The 23,985-nt window shown below is 44.2% G+C and overlaps 2 protein-coding genes across 2 annotated transcripts; one reads left to right on the forward strand and one right to left on the reverse strand.

Annotated features, from left to right (window-relative positions):
• Positions 1-1,006: 1,006 nt before the first annotated feature.
• Positions 1,007-14,838, forward strand: LOC129825390 (heterogeneous nuclear ribonucleoprotein U-like). Its single transcript, XM_055885465.1, has 14 exons — positions 1,007-1,639; positions 2,598-2,712; positions 4,818-4,897; positions 5,266-5,405; positions 5,867-5,966; positions 6,212-6,324; positions 6,641-6,904; positions 7,131-7,250; positions 8,687-8,815; positions 9,109-9,277; positions 9,627-9,905; positions 10,184-10,686; positions 10,941-11,204; positions 12,480-14,838. Exons 1-14 carry the CDS (start codon positions 1,183-1,185, stop codon positions 12,528-12,530), a joined length of 2,784 nt encoding a protein of 927 aa, XP_055741440.1. The 5' UTR covers positions 1,007-1,182; the 3' UTR covers positions 12,531-14,838.
• A 6,047-nt stretch (positions 14,839-20,885) lies between these two features.
• LOC129825716 (left-right determination factor 2-like) lies at positions 20,886-22,562 on the reverse strand. Its single transcript, XM_055885900.1, has 4 exons — positions 22,295-22,562; positions 21,801-22,047; positions 21,439-21,678; positions 20,886-21,308 (listed from the first exon to the last, which is right to left on the reverse strand). The coding sequence occupies exons 1-4, from the start codon at positions 22,560-22,562 to the stop codon at positions 20,984-20,986; spliced, it is 1,080 nt and encodes a 359-aa protein (XP_055741875.1). The 3' UTR covers positions 20,886-20,983.
• Between the last annotated feature and the right edge of the window lie 1,423 nt (positions 22,563-23,985).

Raw genomic sequence — 23,985 nt, forward strand, 5'->3', positions numbered from 1 at the left:
TCAAGACAAAGATGATTGTGGACTACAGGAAAAGGAGGACCAAACACATCCCCATTCTCATCGACGGGGCTGTAGTGGAGCAGGTTGAGAGCTTCAAGTTCCTTGGCGTCCACATCACCAACAAACTAACATGGTCCAAGCATACCAAGACAGTCATGAAGAGGGCACGACAAAACCTCTGGAGACTGAAAATATTTAGGATGGGTCCTCAGATCCTCAAAAGGTTCTACAGCTGCACCATCGAGAGCATCCTGACGGGTTGCATCACTGCCTGGTATGGCAACTGCTCGGCCTCCGACCGCAAGGCACTACAGAGGATAGTGCATATGGCCCAGTACATCACTGGGGCCAAGCTTCCTGCCATCCAGGACCTCTTTACCAGCCGGTGTCAGAGGAAGGCCCTAAAAATTGTCAAAGACTCCAGCCACCCTAGTCATAGGGGTTGGGTTAAATGCGGAAGACACATTTCAGCTGAAGGCATTCAGTTGTACAACTGTCTTGGTATCCCCCTTTCCCTTTCTACCCCCAAGCCATAAAACCCCTGAACATCTAATCAAATGGCTACTCAGACTATTTGCATTGCCCCCCCCCCCCCCCTTTTACGCTGCTGCTACTCTCTGTTATTATCTATGCATAGTCACTTTAATAATTCTACCTACATGTACATATTACCTCAATTACCTAGATTAACTGGTGCCCCCACACATTGACTATGTACCGGTACCCTGTATATAGCCTCGTTATTGTTATTTTACTGCTGCTCTTTAATAATTTGTTACTTTATTTCTTTTTTTGTGTATTTTTCTTAAAACGGCATTGTTGGTTAAGGGCTTGTAAGTAAGAATTTCACTGTAAGGTCTACTACACCTGTTGTATTCGGCGTATGTGACATATCAAATTTGATTTGATATTGCTTAGTCTCTTGAGCTGCTCTATCAGTTATTACGGTAACCCACGCCCAAGTCCTTCCCCAATACTTGAATATGGGAGGGGTCTGGTACCACCATTTGCGCCGACAAGCCCTTCTGCCATTGAAAAGTGCTAGTAACGCTACTGCCATTTGGCGCAGTTAAATATAGCTAGCAGCTACATCGATTTGCATAGCGTGGCGTCCTTACAGAATTTCCCATATTTGTCATTTTAAATCGTGTTTCAGTTTAGTATTTTTATACAGATATAAAAATGAGTTCAATTAACGTAAAAAAACTGAAAGTTAACGAGTTGAAGGACGAGCTGAAAAAGCGTCAGCTGTCGGACAAGGGGCTGAAGGCCGAGTTGATGGACCGGCTGCAGGCCGCGCTTGACGAAGAGGCCCTGGCTGGAGATGATCCCATTGGGCTGGAGGCCGTGGAGGGAGGTAGCTCTGAGGCCGCTGATGATCAAGAGGACATGGGGGAAGACGAAGACGACGACGAGGATCCGGTCGAAGAAAGCATGGAGGCCAACGAGGAGGAGGAGAATGGAAACGGAGAGGGAGACCCCGCCGTAGAATGCGAGGAGAACGCGGCTCAGGAGGACGACGAAATGGGCGAGGTGGAAGATGAAGAAATGGATCCAATGTTGAAGGAAGGTGTGGACGACATGGAGAAAATAACGTTAGACGCAGAGGATGGTGAGCCTGGAGACCAGCCAGCAGAGGGTGAGTCGCTGGTTCCATTTGAAAATCCCTGGACTGGTTGTCACACATGTTTTTGCTATACGGGGTGTTCGCGAAGCCGGATTGATGTATATTGATTAGATAGGCTAGTGTAACTAGCAAATTGGGGTAATATTGTTTAACTTGGTCCTAACGTACTGCATGGAGACTACCATTGGGCTCACGCTTGATGTAATTTTAGCTGAATGGGTGGTTAGCATAGTTAGCATTCTTTTGTGTAGTTGCTAACTAGAATAGCTAGCTCGCGATTCTAGCGAACGGTGGACAATATTCGGCAGGTGCTGGTTTAGGTAGGCTCGTGGTTCTAAATGGTTAACTATGTGACTCGGAGTATCCTAAATTCTTATACAAACGGGTTCTCAAACTGGTTCTAGAAACGTAGCTAAAGGCAAGTATTTGGAAACAGTAGTTGGCTAGTTATCTGATTAGATAATACTAGCTGGCTAAGATATTTTGAATGAATGAGCAAGAATTGGCTAACTAGCTTTTAAGCTAACTAGCTAGTTAGTCGCGAATGCTATTGTGGGGGAAGGGGGTCAATCTAAAATAGTCTGCAGTTGTTTTTCTTGTCTGACTTGTCGCAGTATGCTATTGTATTGACCGCAACATCTGAGACGGCTGGACAATGGTCTATTTCCCTGACCTTTTTTTAATAGTAACTCTAACCGTAACTGGGTTATTGTACCCATTTTACTGTGTTCAACGTTACATCTCCTCACATATGTCCTCCAATTGTTGGCCGGCTGCAATGTAACCAACCTTACTCCCTGGTCAAAGCAGCCTTAGCATTCTACTGTCTTCCATCACATTCAATGAAAGTAATGAGGTCCTAATGGACAAGTAGTTAGTCATCTGTGTGGGCCAACCCTACCACAGCCACAGTGCGACCTATCCTTTCAATAAAGGAGCACCTCATTATATTTTTCTTTTATTTCCAAAGGGGATGCGGACAAAGACACGAATGCTGATCAGAAGAATAAGAAGGGTGTTAAGAGACGCCGGGAGGAACATGGAAGGGGCTACTTTGAATTTATTGAAGAGAACAAATACAGCTGGTAAGGATGGGAGACAAAATGGCCTTTGGTATGTCTGAAGCGCCATCACAGCTATGTGAACTGTATTGGCTTTAAGCGCCAATGCATTAACTAGCGACAAAACCCTCACTTAACTAACTTTTGTCAACATTACTTAAGAGTCATACATGTTTGAATTGAGGGTTATCCCTGGCTTTTAAATGAACCTTACCATTTAACCCATGCAGTGACCACATGCACCCATAAATGGACTGCATAATGTAGCAAGAGAAATGAACAGTAATGTTCTATTGTTCCCCATTCGTTCTCTTTGTGCAGGAAGGTTTACTGTGTACACTGACAAGGTGACGCAACATTGCTAAAAAAAGAAACGCATGAGAGAGTAGAGGGGGGGTTGCGTAGGGGCACAAGGATGTAGAACTTTTTTCTGGACGCTCGAGTTGCAGATAGGTACTCTCCACGGACTGCTCACTGTTCCTGCTCGCATAGTATTTGTCTTTTCTGATTGTCTCTCTACTTTGTCATCATTTTATTCAGTGTGGTTGATGTTTTTTTTTTTTTACAGGAATGCTTTCTCTCCGTACAGTCACACTGTGCATCATGGGCTGGTTTACAGGGTACTTAAAAATACTTCAAATGGAGATTCCCATTGAGCTTTTTAGTCCAAGACTAGGCTTGATCTGTCTGGGAAACCACCTCCATGTTTATCTGGAACGCTATTTGTTTTTTTCATTGACCAAGTGGACTGTTATCCTGTCATCAAAATGTCACTCTAGCTTCAACCCCGTTCCTGGAGAGCTACCCTCCTGTAGGTTTTCATTTTAACCCCAGTTGTAACTAACCTGATTCAGTTTATCAACCAGCTAATTATTTGAATCGGGTGCGCTAGATAAGGGTTGTACTGAATTTACAGGACAGTAGCTCTCCAGGAACAGGGTTGGAGAGCCTTGCTCTGACTGGTGTAAACTAAGAAACCATTGTCTGTGCAGCAGAGGCCTTAGTAGCTGTTGGCTAAATCAATCATGGAATCTCCATCGCACCACCCTGGATGACCTCTGGCAAGACTCTATGATCCTTGGTCTGAGTGCGGTCTGACTAATGTGTAGATAAGCCAAAGTCTAATATGGAGAGAAAAGGGTGCAAACAAATTTACCCACTCACTACGGTCAGTCGCTCTGGGTAAGAGTGTTAGCTAAATGACTAAAATGTAAATGAAGTTGCCATTTGTATCTAAGCACAGTGCATTTGATGTCAGAGTAAAATTACCAACCCAACCAGTGTTGCTACAAATGTGAACCCCCCCCCCACAACTATCTCTTCTAATTGGTGCTAAGACTCACATTTTCTATCAATGCTGCATTATGGTGTTTCTCTTCCTGTGCACGAGGCAGTGTTTAATCCTGCAAAGGCTTCCGTCTACATTCTGTGGACAGACATTTATCCTCCTGTTGTAATCCTCGCCAGTGTAAATATTTGTGGGCTAGTTTTATAAACACAACTCTTCCCCCTGGGAAACGGCTTGATTCTGTTTCTGAATTTCTTCAAGTTTATAAGTCCGTGTAGCACAATATTCATCTTGTTATCACTACAGTCCCTAGAGTACAGTTGAAGCCCCTCTAGGTTATGTGGAACTAGCTTGTTTGACTCTCTGTTCCACAACCATGAGGCTGCAGCTTTGACCTTTTAGTGAGAGCAGCGCCACAGTTAAATACATCCAGCAGCCTTTTATCCTTCTTGACCCTACCAGGAATCTCCATAGCCATGAACACAGTTTCTGCAAACAAGGCCTATTGGCTATTAAGGCTTTTATAATAAGAAATATAGCCCCTAGGACTAGTTAAAAAAAATATTGATTTATTTAATAATAATTCTCCATTGCTTTGATGCATCAGTGGACCACTGCAGGTATGTATTTGTCTTGTCGTGATTTCTTTAAACACCCAACTCCAGAAGCTTAAATGTTAGAGTTCTATTTCCGCCCATAGTCTTCTTGACTCTTTCTATCGATGCCCTCTTCTTCAGAGAGGTCATCCCAACCGGATGGCCACCCTGGTGGGACATTCTGGATCCGTACGACAGGTTCTAATTCTCTGACATTGTTACTGACGGGCTGTGTTCTCTTTCAGGTCTAGTCTCAAGTCTCCACTGCCACCCCTGGAAGAGGAAGATGAAGAGTTTGACGATACAACAGTCTGTCTGGACAACTGTGAGTGATGTTTGGTGTATAGCGTGGCCGACAGTGCTGGGTTGATTTAATCACTCTACAAACACCTGCTCAGAAGCAATAGCTCCACCTCGCTGTCTGCTCAGAAGCAATAGCTCCACCTCGCTGTCTGCTCAGAAGCAATAGCTCCACCTCGCTGTCTGCTCAGAAGCAATAGCTCCACCTCGCTGTCTGCTCAGAAGCAATAGCTCCACCTCGCTGTCTGTTTGCCATGTCGTTCAATATTCTCATGTCTCTTCTAGTGCATAGGAATACGGCTTAAAGACCGATGTGTGATGGGACACACTATATGGCATGTCAGGGGACTGAGAAGATAACTGAATAGTTGATGTTTGTTTCTTTGTCCTCAGATAACTGCGACCTGCACTTCAAGGTGTCCCGGGACCGGTACAGTGCGTCCTCTCTCACCATGGAGAGCTTTGCCTACCTTTGGTCTGGGGGCAGGGCCTCGTACGGCCTGACCCAGGGCAAGGCCTGTTACGAGATGAAGGTAAGGAGAAACACTGCTTCTCTTGTCTAGCCCAGTTGTCATTTCATTAGTAATTGTGAATTCGTAATGTTTTGACCTCAGAAACCCATAATCATTTTTCTCCATTTTATAATATAAATGCACCATCAGATTTAAATTTGAGGGTTGTGCCCTCAAATTTCTCATTTATTTAACCTTTATTTAACCTGGTAGGCCAGTTGACACCAAGTTCTCATTTACAACTGTGACCTGGCCAAGCTAAAGCAAAGCAGTGCGACACAAACAAGTTACACATAAACAAACGTACAGTCAATAACACAATAGAAAAATCTATGTACAGTGTGTGCAAATGTAGGGAGGTATGGCAATAAATAGGCCATAGAGACAAAATAATCACTATTTAGCATTAACGTAAATAATTCGATTTGTAAGTCATCATACTATCTGCTACCAACATTACCAATGTAATATTGTGGTTCTAGTTAACTGAGAAGATTCCAGTGAAGCACATCTTCAGTAAGAACATGGAGGTCCATGAGGTCCAGGTTGGATGGTCCCTGGCTACTGGCAGTCTGCTCCTCGGTCAGTATTATCAATCTATTGGTTTTGTTCTCCAAAAATAGAATGGTAGAATGGTTGGCGCTCTCTAAAGGCTGTTAGGAAACATGACATGTAACTGGAAATGATATAGTCTGTTTCAGTTGAAGTTTGCAAGGCGACTATGGAATGAGTGCAGAAACACTGGGGGGGAAAAATCTCTACTTTTAGTACCCTGAACCAGTCAACTGTGTATCATGTCTGATGTGAGTTGTATTGTGCCATTGCAGGTGAGGAGGAGCATTCTTATGCCTACTCTGGCAAAGGCAAGAAGACTACCAACTGCGTGACTGAAGATTTTGGAGATACTTACGATGAGAACGACGTCATCTGCTGCCTCATCGTAAGTAGCCTGCCTTCATTTATCCGAATAGTTGCCATAATGTAATATTCTCAAAATGGACAGGCCGATTTTAAATTAATATCAGACTTTCTGTGATGTCAAGAATTCCTCATCAATGAGGCAAACGCACACAAAATATTTATTTATATGAAAACATGATTTGTCTGCCACACCCTCTGTTCTTAAAGTAAAACATTTCCACCTAAACCGGTTTGGCGACTTCCTTGTTGGTACCTAACATTTTGATCTGTCAATGTTCCATTGAAACTACAAGCTTAAAATATATATATTTAGGTAAAATTATTTTCTATTGCAGAACTTTGAGGGCGAGGAGGTGGAGATTTCCTTTTCTAAGAATGGTAAGGAGCCAGTTGTGGCCTTCCAGGTCGGTAAGGAGTCCCTGGCAGGGAGAGCTCTCTTCCCCCACGTCATCTGCCACAACTGTTCTGTGGAGTTCAACTTTGGCCAGATGGAAACACCCTACTTCCCCCAGCCAGAGGGCTACACCTTCCTGCAGCAGGTCGCCATGGACGACCGTGTCCGCGGACCCAAGGGACCCAACACCAAGAAGGAGTGTGAGGTAACTATGGGAACCCATAACGTCACTGGCAGTGACTTGTTTGACACAAAGGCCTCCCTAGCAATGGGATCTGTCCTTGGGTTCAACCAATATTTCAGAATAAACGGCTAGCAAAATATATCAGATTAAAAAAATAAACATTCAGAGCACCTTTTTCCTCACCTGTATGTGCATAACTCCTTCTACCATTGTTACTGATCAGTTGTGTATATGTGTGTTGTTTTAGGTGATTGCTATGGTAGGCCTGCCCGGCTCAGGAAAGACCACCTGGGTGAACAAGCACATCCAGGAGAACCCTGGGAAATATTACATCCTGGGCAGCGACACCATCGTGGAGAAGATGATGGTCAATGTTATACTGACTCATGGTGTTTGGAGCCTCTAGTATTTTAGAATGTGTTCTGCACTCTTCTGAGAATGGGGTTCTAGTTTGTCAATTTAGTTTGTGAAATTAACTTCCAGTCCTATCCAATGTTCCCTAAAAAAAACATTTAGGCACTGAACAAATTTCAGGTCGGAGCGCAAACTTGAATGTTGCGGAAAAAAATTGCAACTTCCCGCGCTCGTTTACTGTGATCACTGAGGCTGTACCCGCTTTAAGTTAGTTTCAGACAGTGGTCAAGTAGGCTACTATAGCTATTTCATTATAATGTAGACCAGAGTGGCCAACCATCAAAACAATGGAGAAAATGCATCCATAACATTTTAACATGGAAATAACTGTTCAATCATTCAGCCTAAATTAACCTGTTTATCCACTTGTCTATCAGACAAGGTGGTGACTGAATGTTGTTTGATGCAAGAAACCACTTTACAAATAAAATGCATTATTAATCCCATACCATTATTTCAGAGAATCAGACAAATTGTGATGCCCTCTGCCTATTGGCTACATAGATTATTCAAACCGGTCTCAAAATACAACGCTGCCCTTTAAGACAAAGACGTGTACATGTTTGGTTCTCTTCAAATCAAATGTATTTATATAGCCCTTCTTACATCAGCTGATATATCAAAGTGCTGTACAGAAACCCAGCCTAAAACCCCAAACAGCAAGCAATGCAGGTGTAGAAGCACGTGGGGCACAATCACACCACCATTGCTGACTACAAATGATCTATACCTGGGCTAATAACTCACTAACTAGCAAAGGATGTGAACAGAATGTTCATACGTGGCTACATGCAGCTCTCACTTTGATCTCAAAACAAGCGCATCTACTCACGACCACTCATGCTGTAAACGCAGTCCAGCTCAAAGTGAGTGGCACAGATCCATATATGGCAATAGTCTATTTGCACATAGGCATACTGCAGCTCTGATTTGTTATGCTGCACTGGTTTGTGTAGAGTACGGTTTGATTCGTGCATGTCAATACAATAGAATCCTACTTCGATGCGTTCTGCCTACAACAAAGTCTCTTGCATAGTTAGTTTTGCATACCAAGTCTTGCATAGTTCATTTTGTTTCGGTATGTTGCTTTGGAAGTGACTCTTGCATTGATTTGAACACAATTCCCAAAGTAAAGGGATAGGTTGATAGTGTTAACTAAGGGGGAGAACTCTGAACTTCACTCAAATTTTGAATCTCGTGCTTCTCTGCGCGGGCTGATATTTCTTCTGCGTGGCAGTCCTGGGGGAGCTGCGCACAGCTTAGAGGGAACATTGGTCTGATCCTAATGGTTTTATAAGCAGTCCCTGGTCATTTGGGACTGTAGGCCTATAACCTGTCCTATGTATATGTGGTATCTTGTGGCACAGCTATTCATTTTTCTCTATGTAGATTGGCAGCTTGAAGCGTCAGGCGAAGGACACAACTAAGCTCACGGCCATTTCCCAGCGTGCTCCTCTCTTCCTGGGCAAGTTCATTGAGATTGCTGCTCGCAAGAAGAGGAACTATATCCTGGACCATGTAAGACTTCATATTCTATACAATCACAGCCAATGATTTCATACACGTTAAACTGACCTTTTAGTCTGTCTTATTGTGAATAAAGTATTAATCTTTGAATATACATGGAACAAACGGTATACTGTATGTAAATACTGATGAGTACATCATGATACAGGGTAGAAAGGCTCGTATGAGACGGAGTCTAGCACTGGCCTATATAAAGTGCCAACACAGCAGCCCAAATCCTTTTTATTTATACTCCCACAATCAGTCAACATTATTAGTAATTTCCCCCATCCTTATCTCCCCAGACCAACCTGTCTGCCCCGGGCCAGAAGAGGAAGATGTGTCTTTTTGCTGGGTACCAGCGGAAGGCTGTGGTGGTCTGCCCCTCAGACGACGACTACAAGGAGAGGGCCCAGAAGAAGGCAGAGAGCGACGGCAAAGACGTGCCCGAGCACGCTCTCCTCAAAATGAAAGGTAACGACGTGAGCTACTATATTAATAAAAGTGTTAAAAGTAGACTTGCCTCCTGTGCTAAAAAGCTAGCTATCGTTATCACTAATCCAGAAACCTTCAGAAAGTTGTAGTAATACGGTAAGGACACGCACACACTGATTTTAACCTCCCAAAAAACGGGCTAGTTTTGTTTTCAAAGCCAATACCCCTGCCTCTGGACCTGGTGGGTAGAACACAGAGCTTTCCATGATCCTTCATCTCTACAAATTTAGTTTTTTGTTATGGTGGACATCATAAGCTATTATTCATACGCTAGTCTTTCATTGGGGCTGTTATTTGACCATCGATTAATGGCTCTCTTCCCGTGTAGGATTCTTCACCCTGCCAGACGAGGGCGACAGCTTCGCTGAGGTGAGCTACGCTGAGCTGCAGAAGGAGGAGTCTTCCAAGCTAGTGGAGCAATACAAGGAGGAGAGCAAGGCGGCCCTGCCGGCTGAGAAGAAGCCCAACCAGGGGGCCTTGACCCCCAATAGAGGAGGTGTTGTCCGGGGTGGAGGCAGAGGCAAGAACCAGTTCAACCGTGGAGGAGGACCCGGCCAGAGAGGAGTTGTACGAGGAGGCTTCCAGCAGAGGGGCAACTTCAGAGGAGGTGGGTTGTCTGCCATATTGGTCAGATTAGGGATTTGCATGGCAGGTTTTGGTCCAGTTTTAGCCTCGCAACCAATTGCTAAAATGTTGCTTTGTGTGCACTGATCTGATAGAACTGGACAGGTGAAGTCCAATCAATCCACTTTTTCCAATCAAAGACCTCTGCCCTTTCACTTTAATTTCTCCTGTAATTGTTGAGTAGTAGAGAAATGGCTTCCTAATCATTAAAGATGCGCCGCCGGTCTAATGTGTGTGTCCAACATGTCTGCCCCCACCCAGCTCCAGGCCCACGTGGTGGGTTCACTCGCCCCCCTCGAGGCTTCATGCCCCCTCCAGCTTTCAGAGGTGGATTTGCCAACCGGGGGAACTTCAACAGGGGTGGCGGCCTCATGGCCCCCCAGCGAGGGGCCCCAAGAGGAGGACCAATTAGGGGCAACATGGGCTACAGGGGTGGAGTCATGAACAGAGGCGGTCCACCAATGAACAGAGGTGGAGCCAACATGAGCCGGGGAGGTGGAGCCAACATGAGCCGGGGAGGTGGAGCCAACATGAGCCGGGGAGGTGGAGCCAACATGAGCCGGGGAGGTGGAGCCAACATGAGCCGGGGGGGTGGAGCCAACATGAGCCGGGGGGGTGGAGCCAACATGAGCCGGGGGGGTGGAGCCAACATGAGCCGGGGGGGTGGAGCCAACATGAGCCGGGGAGGTGGAGCCAACATGAGCCGGGGAGGTGGAGCCAACATGAGCCGGGGAGGCGGAGCCAACAGGGTCAACTTTAACCAGGTGGGTTGGGTTGATGCAATGGAGAAATACAAGTTGGTCCTGCTTTATTTGAATATTCCCCTATAGAGGGTGTGTAGATGCTCAAATGATCGACTGCAACTTGTTGATATTAGCAACTTGCTAGGATTAGGGTTGGTGGATAGTTGAACAATTATAAACCATCTTTAGGTGACTGTCCAAATAGTGTTAGAAAAGGTTAGTGTTACCATAGTGAATTGAATAGGGAGATATTAATAAGTGTGTTCACTCCCCAGGGGTTCCAGCCCGGAGGAGGCAGCAGCCGTGGAAACTTCGGCAACAAGAGCAGCGGATTTGGTGATGGCAGGAATGCTGGAGGTCGTGGTGGTGGATTTGTGGACAGTAGAAACTCTGGAGGACGTGGCGGGGGATTTGGGGACAACAGGAACGCTGGAGGACGTGGCAGGGGATTTGGGGACAGCAGGAATGCTGGAGGACGTGGAGGCTTTGGATTCGGCATGGACAAGGCTCAGGCCTTCAACCAGAGCTGGCAGCAAGGGGTGAGTCTCCGTTTGAGGTCCAAGGGCAAATCCTAACTTGTTAGCCTTGTACTACAATTGATACCACTGTAACTGCTTTGAGGGAAAATGTACGTGCTGTGACTGATGTCGTTCTCCCCTAGTTACACTACAAAAGTATGTGGACACGTGCTTGTTGAACATCTCATTCCAAAATCATGGGCATTAATATTGAGCTGGTCCCCCCTTTGCTGTTATAACAGTCTCTACTCTTCTGGGAAGGCTTTCCACTAGATGTTGGAACATTGCTGTGGGTCCTTGCTTCCATTCAGCCACGAGCGTTAGTGAGGTCGGGGGCTCATGTTGGACGATTAGGCCTGGCTTGCAGTCGGCATTCCAATTAATCCTAAAGGTTTCCGAGGGGATTGAGGTCTGGGCTCTGCGCAGGCCACTGAAGTTCTTCTACACTGATTTTGACAAACCATTTCTATATGGACCTCGCTTTGTGCACAGAGGCATTGTCATGCTGAAACAGGAAAGGGCCTTACCCAAACTGTTGCCACAAACTCAGGGGCCTAGCCCGAACCATGAAAAACGTCCCCAGACCATTATTCCTCATCCACCAAACATTACAGTTGGCACTATGCATTCAGGCAGGTAGTGTTCTCCTAGCACCCGCCAAACCCAGATTCGTCCATCGGACTGCTAGATGGTGACGCGTGATTCACCACTCCAGCACTCCAGAGAACGCGTTTCCACTGCTCCAGAGTCCAATGGCTTTACACCACTCCAGCTGACGCTTGGCATCGCACATGCACTTAGGCTTGTGTGCGGCACCTCGGCCATGGAAACCCATTTCGTGAAGCTCCCGACAAAGTTCTTGTGCTGACGTTGCTTCCAGAGGCAGTTTTGGAACTTGGTGATGAGTGTTTCAATCGAGGAGCTTGTTTGGCCTACCACTTCGCTGCTGAGCCGTTGTTGCTCCTAGATGTTTCTTCTTCACAATAACAGCGCTCGGTTGACTGGGGTGGCTCTAGTAGGGCAGAAATTTGCCGAACTGACTAGTTGGAAAGGTGGCATCCTATGACTGTGCCACATTGGCCTTACTGAGAGCTCAGTGACTGTCAATCTACTGCCAATGTTTGTCTATGGAGATTGCATGGCTGTATGCTCGATTTTTATACACCTGTCCTCAATGGGTGTGGCTGAAATAGCCAAATCCACTCATTTGAAGGGTGTCCACATACCTTTGTGTGTATGTATATTTGTTTATTTTTATTTCTGTTTGTGTCTAACTCCCTGTATCTCTGTCCCCAGTTATGGAACCAGAAGCCATGGAGACAGCAGTATCAGCCAGGATACTATTAAAGACTTTCTGATCAAAGGGACTGGTGGAAAATAATGGAAACCCACCACTAGCCACAGACGTCCGTCTCTCCCACCACCTGTTTCTTTTCTAGAACCAACTTTTAAATTAAAAACAAGAAATACGACAAGACTATGGAGCAACATTCCACATGAGGAAAGGAGTCTCTTTGAAGCTTTATGGGTTTTTTCATTTGATTTTGTACATTTTATGATATTTTTCCAAATTTTAAAGAAATCCCATGCTTTTAAAAATCCCATGTTTGAGAAATATACCAACATTTTTGCTCTGTTTCAGTGACATGTTTGAGCTTTTTCTTTTTACTAAATGTAAATATTGTTTGTTGTATAAGGAGTGAGAACACTTACTAACTGAAAGGAACCATCTTTTGAGGCATGGTAGCAATATTATCGTTAGTGATTGTATATGTAGTCCGTAAGCAACAAACAGTTATTTTGCGTCAAACGCCATTATTAGATTTGTCTATTGTTATTTTTCATTATAACGTCAAGCATGTAATCTAAACTCCATAGATCTACAATAAACAACATATTTGCTTTTTTACAAACTTCTATGGCTTATGACTTTTTAATTGAGTTCAAAGGTTACCTAAAGTACCTTTTGAATGGGCAGTGGTCTGGTTTGCTACTTCAAACAAGGACATCCGCCCTCATCTCACCACAGTTGGTGCTTCACATTATGCTACTTATTGATGTAATTCATCCATCGTTGATGCACAACTAGCTTTTCTTTTCATCATCAATGATAGTTTATTCTTATTGAGAATCTTTTGCAAGAGCGTCTATGGATGTATTCCCTAGGGAGCAAATTAAACGGGGAGGGACCTATAGAAACCGGAGTTCCTCCAATAGAAACTAGTTTTTCGTTGCAAAGGGCCTCCGTTTTTGATGACACCCCTGTTCATCTGGATGCATTGTACTTTAAATAACTATTTGAGAAAAGTCATCTATAGGACAGTTTCCGTAGGATATTGGAAGCCATTTTAGCACTACATTATGCCTTTTTGATATTGTCATTTTGTGATTTGTATATGTCTTGATATTTAGGGCACATTACTGATTGTGGAACCTGATGAGGCTTGCTTCTCGGGTGTAGATTGAAGTGTGCTTCCTTTATTTAATTTTCCCATATGTTTATTTGGTGTTGTGGCATTTTTATAACCTGGTTAAGCTTTGATTGCTGCGTTGTAAATAAGACTACACATTAGGCTAGTCCTACATGACCAAACAGAACATTTTCCCATTGTTTACGTTTAATGTTCTGTGCTATTTGAACCTAGCCTGATTGCCAGTCTGCGCTATCATGCCAACTCCTTGTCACTCATTGTCAATGGGAGATGGCAAGAGCACAAACATCTGGGACCAGGCTAATTTAAACCACTGTTTTTTTAATGGAAGAGTATAAATTATGTGGCTGGTTTAGCACATGTTCAACACTCAGTTGTATGCTATATTGAAAATGGGTGGTGGTAAAAACTACAGCAGTTTGCATTTACACAAGCAAATAAAGGGCTACGTAATGTCAGCGTATACCCACCAATATCCTCACTGATACTAGATGTGAGCGACATTGAAACATTCAAAACTCTCCTTCTGTAGTGTGTGTGTAATGGAGGTTCCAGAGACCTGAAGACTTGCGTTAACTCCCGAATGCTACTGCGTTGGCTTAAGATCAGTGGGCTAACAGTCTTGTCACACAGACGATCCAAGTTCAAACCAAGTCAGTCATATGGTTAAGTTGTGTGAACCCTCTGATCAAATGAATTGGTGGCGGTGTAGCTGGACAATGGCAGCTCTTACATTTAACCTCATGCAGCTCAGGCCGAGTAGCCTACCAGCAGTGTTAAAGTGATGTGTGTTCCACTATAACATTGTGTTTCTAGAACCCTGAAAACAAACAATTGTATTGCGTGTCCATTTTGTGATTGTTTCATTAGCTTATTTAACATTTTATGAACATGGTGTACTGTATATAGGTGACCACCTTTTTCTTCTCTATCATTCCAAATTGTATGGATGACCATGAACTGATTTCCGTTATGCTTCGTGATAATGCAAGTGAAAAATAACTCAACCAAACAGATACATTTTTCATTAGAGTAATTTGTTTCAGCAATGTGTATTACTTAACTGAGTACTATTCAATTTAATATACTCATTAAGTTGTGGGTAACTTTTGGGTTATCTCCCTGCTGAGATCTCTCTTTTTATTGAAAAATGTTTTGATATTTTGTGTTTCAGTTATGTTTTTTAAGTATTTTTGTCAATAAAGTGAATGATGCTGTTGAAATTGATTTTTTATGTATTATACAAACTAGAGCTTCTCCCTCAATCTCCAAGGGGAGGTTTCCCGGACATAGTTCATCCTAGTACTGGACTAAAAATATCAATTTAGAATCTACAATTAAAGTACTTTTTAGTCCAAGATTAGGCTTAATCTGTTTCTGAGAAACCTGCCCTAAAGGTTAACTTTATATCTGAATGTGATGTAAAAGGAAACCTAGCTGCCTATTGCTGCTGAATCTAACATTTCAGAAGTCTGGATGACACCAGCTGCTTTTCCAAACCAGGAGCACACAACAGGGTGCCTGGGATTGTCTCTTGGTGTTGACTTTGAGATGTGTACCCAGACTGCCCTCAGCTCTAAAGCCTTATGTACCCCATTAAAATGACAAGACCCCCCTTGCAGGCTGCAAATTGAGCCTTGATATTGTCTATAGAGTTCTCTCCGCAGGACTATGTCTGGGGCCTATTTATCTGCTAAACCAGATGTAAACATGGAGATGTAAATATGCGCTCTGAGATTTTGTGACAGTATCTGCTCCCTATTGGAAGCAAACAGCCAGCACACTCAGTCAGGAAGCCGATGTGAATGGTGCTCACCAAATCTGTTTAACAATGCCAGCGCATGGGCTTGTAAGTAAGCATTTCACGGTAGGGTCTACACTTGTTGTATTCGGAGCATGTGACAAATAAAGTTGTATTTGATTTGACATAGTGATATTGGTTTAAGGATGCCTTGATGGCTATAGCCTGACATATAGTGATGGGTATAAGGATGCCTTGATATCTATAGCCTGACATAGTATGATGGGTGTAAGGATGCCTTGATGGCTATAGCCTGACATAATATGATGGGTGTAAGGATGCCTTGATGGCTATAGCCTGACATATAGTGATGGGTATAATGATGCCTTGATGTCTATAGCCTGACATAGTGTGATGGGTGTAAGGATGCCTTGATGGCTATAGCCTGACATAGTGTGATGTGTGTAAGGATGCCTTGATGTCTATAGCCTGACATAGTATGATGGGTGTAAGGATGCCTTGATGTCTATAGCCTGACATAGTGATATTGAAGTAAGGATGCTTTGATGGCTGTAACCTGACATAGTGTGATGGGTATAAGGATGCCTTGATGTCTATAGCCTGACATAGTGGGGTTGGTGTAAAGATGCCTTGATGTCTATAGCCTGACATAGTGATATTTGTATAAGGATGCCTTGATGTCTATAGCCTGACATAGTGGGGTGGGTGTAAGGATGCCTTGATGTCTATAGCCTGACATAGTGGGGTTGGTGTAAAGATGCCTTGATGTCTATAGCCTGACATAGTGATATTGGTGTAAGGATGCCTTGATGGCTATAGCCTGACATAGTGATATTGGTGTAAGGATGCCTTGATGGCTATAGTCTGACATCGTGATATTGGTATAAGGATGCCTTGATGGCTATAGCCTGACATAGTGGGGTGGGTATAAGGATGCCTTAATGGCTATAGCCTGACATAGTGGGGTGGGTGTAAGGGTGCCTTGATGACTATAGCCTGACATAGTATGATAGGTATAAGGATGCCTTGATGGCTATAGTCTGATATAGTGATATTGGAGTAAGGATGCCTTGATGTCTATAGCCTGATATAGTGTGATGGGTATAAGGATACCTTGATGGCTATAGCCTGACATAGTGGTTGTGGGTGTAAGGATGCCTTGATGGCTATAGCCTGACATAGTGGGGTGGGTGTAAGGATGCCTTGATGGCTATAGCCTGACATAGTGGGGTGGGTGTAAGGATGCCTTGATGGCTATAGCCTGACATAGTGTGATGGGTATAAGGATGCCTTGATGTCTATAGCCTGACATAGTGGGGTGGGTGTAAGGATGCCTTGATGGCTATAGCCTGACATAGTGGGGTGGGTGTAAGGATGCCTTGATGGCTATAGCCTGACATAGTGGGGTGGGTGTAAGGATGCCTTGATGGCTATAGCCTGACATAGTGGGGTGGGTGTAAGGATACCTTGATGTCTATAGCCTGACATAGTGTGATGGGTATAAGGATACCTTGATGGCTATAGCCTGACATAGTGGGGTGGGTGTAAGGATGCCTTGATGTCTATAGCCTGACATAGTGGGGTGGGTGTAAGGATGCCTTGATGGCTATAGCCTGACATCGTGATATTGGTGTAAGGATGCCTTGATGGCTATAGCCTGACATAGTGATATTTGTATAAGGATGCCTTGATGGCTATAGCCTGACATAGTGGGGTGGGTGTAAGGATGCCTTGATGGCTATAGCCTGACATAGTGATATTGGTGTAAGGATGCCTTGATGGCTATAGCCTGACATAGTGATATTGGTGTAAGGATGCCTTGATGGCTATAGCCTGACATAGTATGATGGATGTAAGGATGCCTTGATGGCTATAGCCTGACATAGCATGATGGGTGTAAGGATACCTTGATGGCTATAGCCTGACATAGTATGATAGGTGTAAGGATGCCTTGATGGCTATAGCCTGACATAGTGATATTGGTGTAAGGATGCCTTGATGGCTATAGCCTGACATAGTATGATGGATGTAAGGATGCCTTGATGGCTATAGCCTGACATAGTACGATGGTTGTAAGGATACCTTGATGGCTATAGCCTGACATAGTATGATAGGTGTAAGGATGCCTTGATGGCTATAGCCTGACATAGTGATATTGGTGTAAGGATGCCTTGATGGCTATAGCCTGACATAGTGACATTGGTATAAGGATGCCTTGATGGCTATAGCCTGACATAGTGGGGTGGGTGTAAGGGTGCCTTGATGACTATAGCCTGACATAGTGTGATGGGTATAAGGATGCCTTGATGTCTATAGCCTGACATAGTGGGGTGGGTGTAAGGATGCCTTGATGGCTATAGCCTGACATAGTGGGGTGGGTGTAAGGATGCCTTGATGGCTATAGCCTGACATAGTGACATTGGTATAAGGATGCCTTGATGGCTATAGCCTGACATAGTGGGGTGGGTGTAAGGATGCCTTAATGGCTATAGCCTGACATAGTGGGGTGGGTGTAAGGGTGTCTTGATGGCTATAGCCTGACATAGTGTGATGGGTATAAGGATGCCTTGATGTCTATAGCCTGACATAGTGGGGTGGGTGTAAGGATGCCTTGATGGCTATAGCCTGACATAGTGGGGTGGGTGTAAGGATGCCTTGATGGTTATAGCCTGACATAGTGTGATGGGTATAAGGATACCTTGATGGCTATAGCCTGACATAGTGGGGTGGGTGTAAGGATGCCTTGATGTCTATAGCCCGACATAGTGGGGTGGGTGTAAGGATACCTTGATGTCTATAGCCTGACATAGTGTGATGGGTATAAGGATACCTTGATGGCTATAGCCTGACATAGTGGGGTGGGTGTAAGGATGCCTTGATGTCTATAGCCTGACATAGTGGGGTGGGTGTAAGGATGCCTTGATGGCTATAGCCTGACATCGTGATATTGGTGTAAGGATGCCTTGATGGCTATAGCCTGACATAGTGATATTTGTATAAGGATGCCTTGATGGCTATAGCCTGACATAGTGGGGTGGGTGTAAGGATGCCTTGATGGCTATAGCCTGACATAGTGATATTGGTGTAAGGATGCCTTGATGGCTATAGCCTGACATAGTATGATGGATGTAAGGATGCCTTGATGGCTATAGCCTGACATAGTACGATGGTTGTAAGGATACCTTGATGGCTATAGCCTGACATAGTATGATAGGTGTAAGGATGCCTTGATGGCTATAGCCTGACATAGTGATATTGGTGTAAGGATGCCTTGATGGCTATAGCCTGACATAGTGACATTGGTATAAGGATGCCTTGATGGCTATAGCCTGACATAGTGGGGTGGGTGTAAGGGTGCCTTGATGACTATAGCCTGACATAGTGTGATGGGTATAAGGATGCCTTGATGTCTATAGCCTGACATAGTGGGGTGGGTGTAAGGATGCCTTGATGGCTATAGCCTGACATAGTGGGGTGGGTGTAAGGATGCCTTGATGGCTATAGCCTGACATAGTGACATTGGTATAAGGATGCCTTGATGGCTATAGCCTGACATAGTGGGGTGGGTGTAAGGATGCCTTAATGGCTATAGCCTGACATAGTGGGGTGGGTGTAAGGGTGTCTTGATGGCTATAGCCTGACATAGTGTGATGGGTATAAGGATGCCTTGATGTCTATAGCCTGACATAGTGGGGTGGGTGTAAGGATGCCTTGATGGCTATAGCCTGACATAGTGGGGTGGGTGTAAGGATGCCTTGATGTCTATAGCCCGACATAGTGGGGTGGGTGTAAGGATACCTTGATGTCTATAGCCTGACATAGTGTGATGGGTATAAGGATACCTTGATGGCTATAGCCTGACATAGTGGGGTGGGTGTAAGGATGCCTTGATGTCTATAGCCTGACATAGTGGGGTGGGTGTAAGGATGCCTTGATGGCTATAGCCTGACATCGTGATATTGGTGTAAGGATGCCTTGATGGCTATAGCCTGACATAGTGATATTTGTATAAGGATGCCTTGATGGCTATAGCCTGACATAGTGGGGTGGGTGTAAGGATGCCTTGATGGCTATAGCCTGACATAGTGATATTGGTGTAAGGATGCCTTGATGGCTATAGCCTGACATAGTATGATGGATGTAAGGATGCCTTGATGGCTATAGCCTGACATAGCATGATGGGTGTAAGGATACCTTGATGGCTATAGCCTGACATAGTATGATAGGTGTAAGGATGCCTTGATGGCTATAGCCTGACATAGTGATATTGGTGTAAGGATGCCTTGATGGCTATAGCCTGACATAGTATGATGGATGTAAGGATGCCTTGATGGCTATAGCCTGACATAGTACGATGGTTGTAAGGATACCTTGATGGCTATAGCCTGACATAGTATGATAGGTGTAAGGATGCCTTGATGGCTATAGCCTGACATAGTGATATTGGTGTAAGGATGCCTTGATGGCTATAGCCTGACATAGTGACATTGGTATAAGGATGCCTTGATGGCTATAGCCTGACATAGTGGGGTGGGTGTAAGGATGCCTTAATGGCTATAGCCTGACATAGTGGGGTGGGTGTAAGGGTGCCTTGATGACTATAGCCTGACATAGTGTGATGGGTATAAGGATGCCTTAATGTCTATAGCCTGACATAGTGGGGTGGGTGTAAGGATGCCTTGATGGCTATAGCCTGACATAGTGGGGTGGGTGTATGGGTGTCTTGATGGCTATAGCCTGACATAGTGTGATGGGTATAAGGATGCCTTGATGTCTATAGCCTGACATAGTGGGGTGGGTGTAAGGATGCCTTGATGGCTATAGCCTGACATAGTGGGGTGGGTGTAAGGATGCCTTGATGTCTATAGCCCGACATAGTGGGGTGGGTGTAAGGATGCCTTGATGGCTATAGCTTGACATTGTGATATTGGTGATAGGATGCCTTGATGGCTATAGCCTGACATGGTGATATTGGTGTAAGAATGCCTTGATGGCTATAGCCTGACATAGCATGATGGGTGTAAGGATACCTTGATGGCTATAGCCTGACATAGTATGATAGGTGTAAGGATGCCTTGATGGCTATAGCCTGACATAGTGATATTGGTGTAAGGATGCTTTGATGGCTATAGCCTGACATAGTATGATGGGTGTAAGGATGCCTTGATGGCTATAGCCTGACAGTGATATTGGTGTAAGGATGCCTTGATGGCTATAGCCTGACATAGTATGATGGGTGTAAGGATGCCTTGAGGTCTATAGCCTGACAGTATGATTTTCCCAATCGTGCCTTATGGAAAATATTAACAAAATCAGACTTCTTAATAAAAAAAAATTATATTTAATTCTGAAATCATCCATAGTATTTACAGCTTAAAAATATAACATTTGAGACAAAATCAGACCGTTTCTCCTGAGCAATACAGTATACAACTCATAAAGTCTAAATGATGAATTAATTATTTACAAAATATAATACAAAGTGCTTGTGAATAGAATTTGTCTCAAGAGATCTGTCATGCTCCCTCTTATTATATTCCCATTTTCAATAGAAAAGTACTTGGAGATAATTTGGAGGTGCCCTGCCCAGTCCACAACGCTTGACTTCAAACTATGGAGATGTTGTCCATGGTGCAGGCACACGACTCCACGATCATGTTGGGGAACTCGGCCACTTCTATCTCCGTGTAGTCACCCTTCTTGACCAGGTACATCATGGGCAGCGGTGCGCTCTCCGCAATGGTACACTTCCGCTCCCCGTAGCCGTAGTTGCGCTTGGGCTGCTTGCACCCCCCAGCGCATCGGTAGGCCTGGTAGCCCGCGGGTTCGATTATCCAATACTGGGTCCACGTGAGCGCGCGGAAATTGATGAAGTATTTTTCTCTGCAGCACGTGTCCTTATCTGGATTGATTTCACAGTCACCTCGAGACCTAAGCAGAAAATTAATAGGGAGTTGTAAGTTAACTTGCACTTGATGCGTAAAGGTAGGGTAATTGTTACTGGACCGACATGACAATATAAAAAAAATATTCTGAATCTGCATAACAAAGCGCGCCTTACCCAAACTCTTCGAGGTTGAGTGTGTATAGGATCAGTTCAGGTTTTCCCAAGGTGTTTTCCGTCTGGTCCTGGGTGGTAAAGTGGACACTCTTGGCCATTTCTGCCGCGTAGCTGCCAGGTCTCTCGCCCTCGATCCACACCTCCAGGTTCATAGGTGTTTTCTGCTGCGTCTTTGACCAATAGTGCACACCCTGGGTGACATCAAAGCTTATCCAGCCAGTCTCATGGATGGGGATCAACCTACAGGAAATAAATGGTTGATTAAAAACCTTGCACATAGGTTCTACATTATAAGAACAAAGAACAACACATTGCCTAAAGGAAATGATCTGGACATGACATGGCTTTGGGTAAAATCTTACCGTGAGTCCACCAGAGATGTTGTGTTGGAGCCGTTCTCCAGCATCTCTACCCAGTAGATGGAGACTCTGGCGTTGTTAACCGGACGGTGGTTCCTCTTCTCCGGCATGGAGCGCTTGTGAGGAGGGGCTTTCTTGTACAGTTTCAGTTCGGCCATGGTCACCTCGCTATTATGGGGGATGCGGGTGTCCATGTCAAAGACCATCCGTTGCCGAGTGGTGTCCGAGTACACAAACTCCCCATAGATGTCTAATGGAACAGAACATAGAAATTATTAAGTATTGAGTCTAAAATTCTCACTAACATGAATGGGTTGAAACTATGAGTGCACACAAAATGCGAGTACACAAAACAGTCATTTGTGCACCTGTACCAAACTCGGTCTGCAACAAGTATGTATAACATCCAAGCAATATATTGCTATTTTTATATATATAAAAATATATAATCAGATGTATTTTATGTCTCACGCAGGCCTACTAGAAAATGATCTTACCTGCGTTTCCTGGGATTCCCCTCAGAATCCCCGCCAAGCTTGGCAGAGACCTGCGCCGCCTCTCGTGGTGCAGCTTCAGCATTGACAGGTATTTATTCTTAATGTGCGCAGGAATGACAAGATTCTCCAAATCCCTTTTGTGAATTTTCGGAACTTCATCCAGTCCAAGTTTTTGAAGCAGGGCATCCTTCATGTCCGTGTGCGTGAAAGCTTTGGAGACGGTGAATAAAGCTGCAGCACACAAAACACAAGCACGGAGAAAATCCATCATAAATCTTCCAAAAGGGTGTCTTGTCCAGCAAGGAGAAGACAACTACAGTAGCAGAGAAGCTCAGAGCGAGAAAGTGGTCCTCTGACATCAGGGGGCCCTTATAAACACCTGGCCCTCCCAGTCAGTCATTCGCATATTGAGCATGAGGGGGTTGGGCAGGGGGAACGATAGACTATCTCAACAAAAGTGTGACATTAAAAGCCACGTTCCCGTCAGGACATCAGAAGTGCCATACTTTAAAACGGCAACTATTTCACCAGATTATATTGTATCAGTTTAATTGATAGATTAATTTAAACACCATTCCTCTAAAATCATAAAGGGATTTTATACAATTTATATCCTTCAATTTTATACAAAGCATTTGTAAAATTCAGTCTCCTCCATATCATTGGGAAGTCTAGTGATGTTTGTGGCAAAAACATAAATAAATTGCAGTTACAAAACTCCTAAACACAGCATAGTTATTGGATTGTTATGGGTTGAGTATATTGAATTGATCCAGAGGCATACATGTAGTAGCCTATTTGTAGTATAGTTCTAAGTAATGTTAGTATGCAGGATGAGATGATTACAAATTGGTTGGTATTAAATGTTCCTATATGTTAAAATCATCCCAAAGGATGGACACTTGATTTATAAAATATTTTGATCAATACTTAAGTACATTTAATATATAATATATATTTATTTATAACAAATGCCTTCCCATTGACTCTTCTTCTTGTTGTCGACATCTGCACAGGTGTTCCAGACAGCCCCTGCCCATGTGAACCTGTGCTGTACCCTCTCAGCCTACACACCCTAATGTGTACATTCCACTGGACAATATAAAGCAAGCCCAGTCTGGCAACTGTCTGTCAGTGTTTATTTCTGTCTGTCTAGCAGCCATTTTAGTTGATCAGGGGCACCATGTATGGCCCATCACTTGTGTGGGGAGGAGGGGCCAAGGGGATTAGATGTTTATTCCAAACCCATCACCCCTTCTGCCCCTCGGACAGATTAAAATGATTAGCCAAACAGACAGTTAATCCAAGGGCCGGAGTGAGGATGTGGATTGGGAGGCTCTTCACATGTTGATGATTATCTGATTCCACTGCAGGATTTGCCTTGCCTATTTTGTCACACAAACATTAGAAGAGTGGCTGGTTTTCCTAGAGTGGGCCCTAGTCTGTGTTTGTGTATTGGGGCTTATTTGTTCGGAGATGTCAGACAGACTAAAGGAGGACACAGGAAGAGTAAATGACAGATGACTGTCAGGGGGACATTGTTAACCGCATCTTAAGACCACACTCAATGCCCTCTGGAACTACTGTTTTCAAGGCTGTTACAAAATGTTTATTCTGGTGAGCCATTTACCTTATGTTCATATTCTTATATTTTATTATTGTTGTTGCATTGTCGAGAAGGAACCTGCAAG

Source organism: Salvelinus fontinalis, chromosome 27 (assembly GCF_029448725.1).
Source record: "Salvelinus fontinalis isolate EN_2023a chromosome 27, ASM2944872v1, whole genome shotgun sequence".
NCBI classification, from domain to species: domain Eukaryota; kingdom Metazoa; phylum Chordata; class Actinopteri; order Salmoniformes; family Salmonidae; genus Salvelinus; species Salvelinus fontinalis.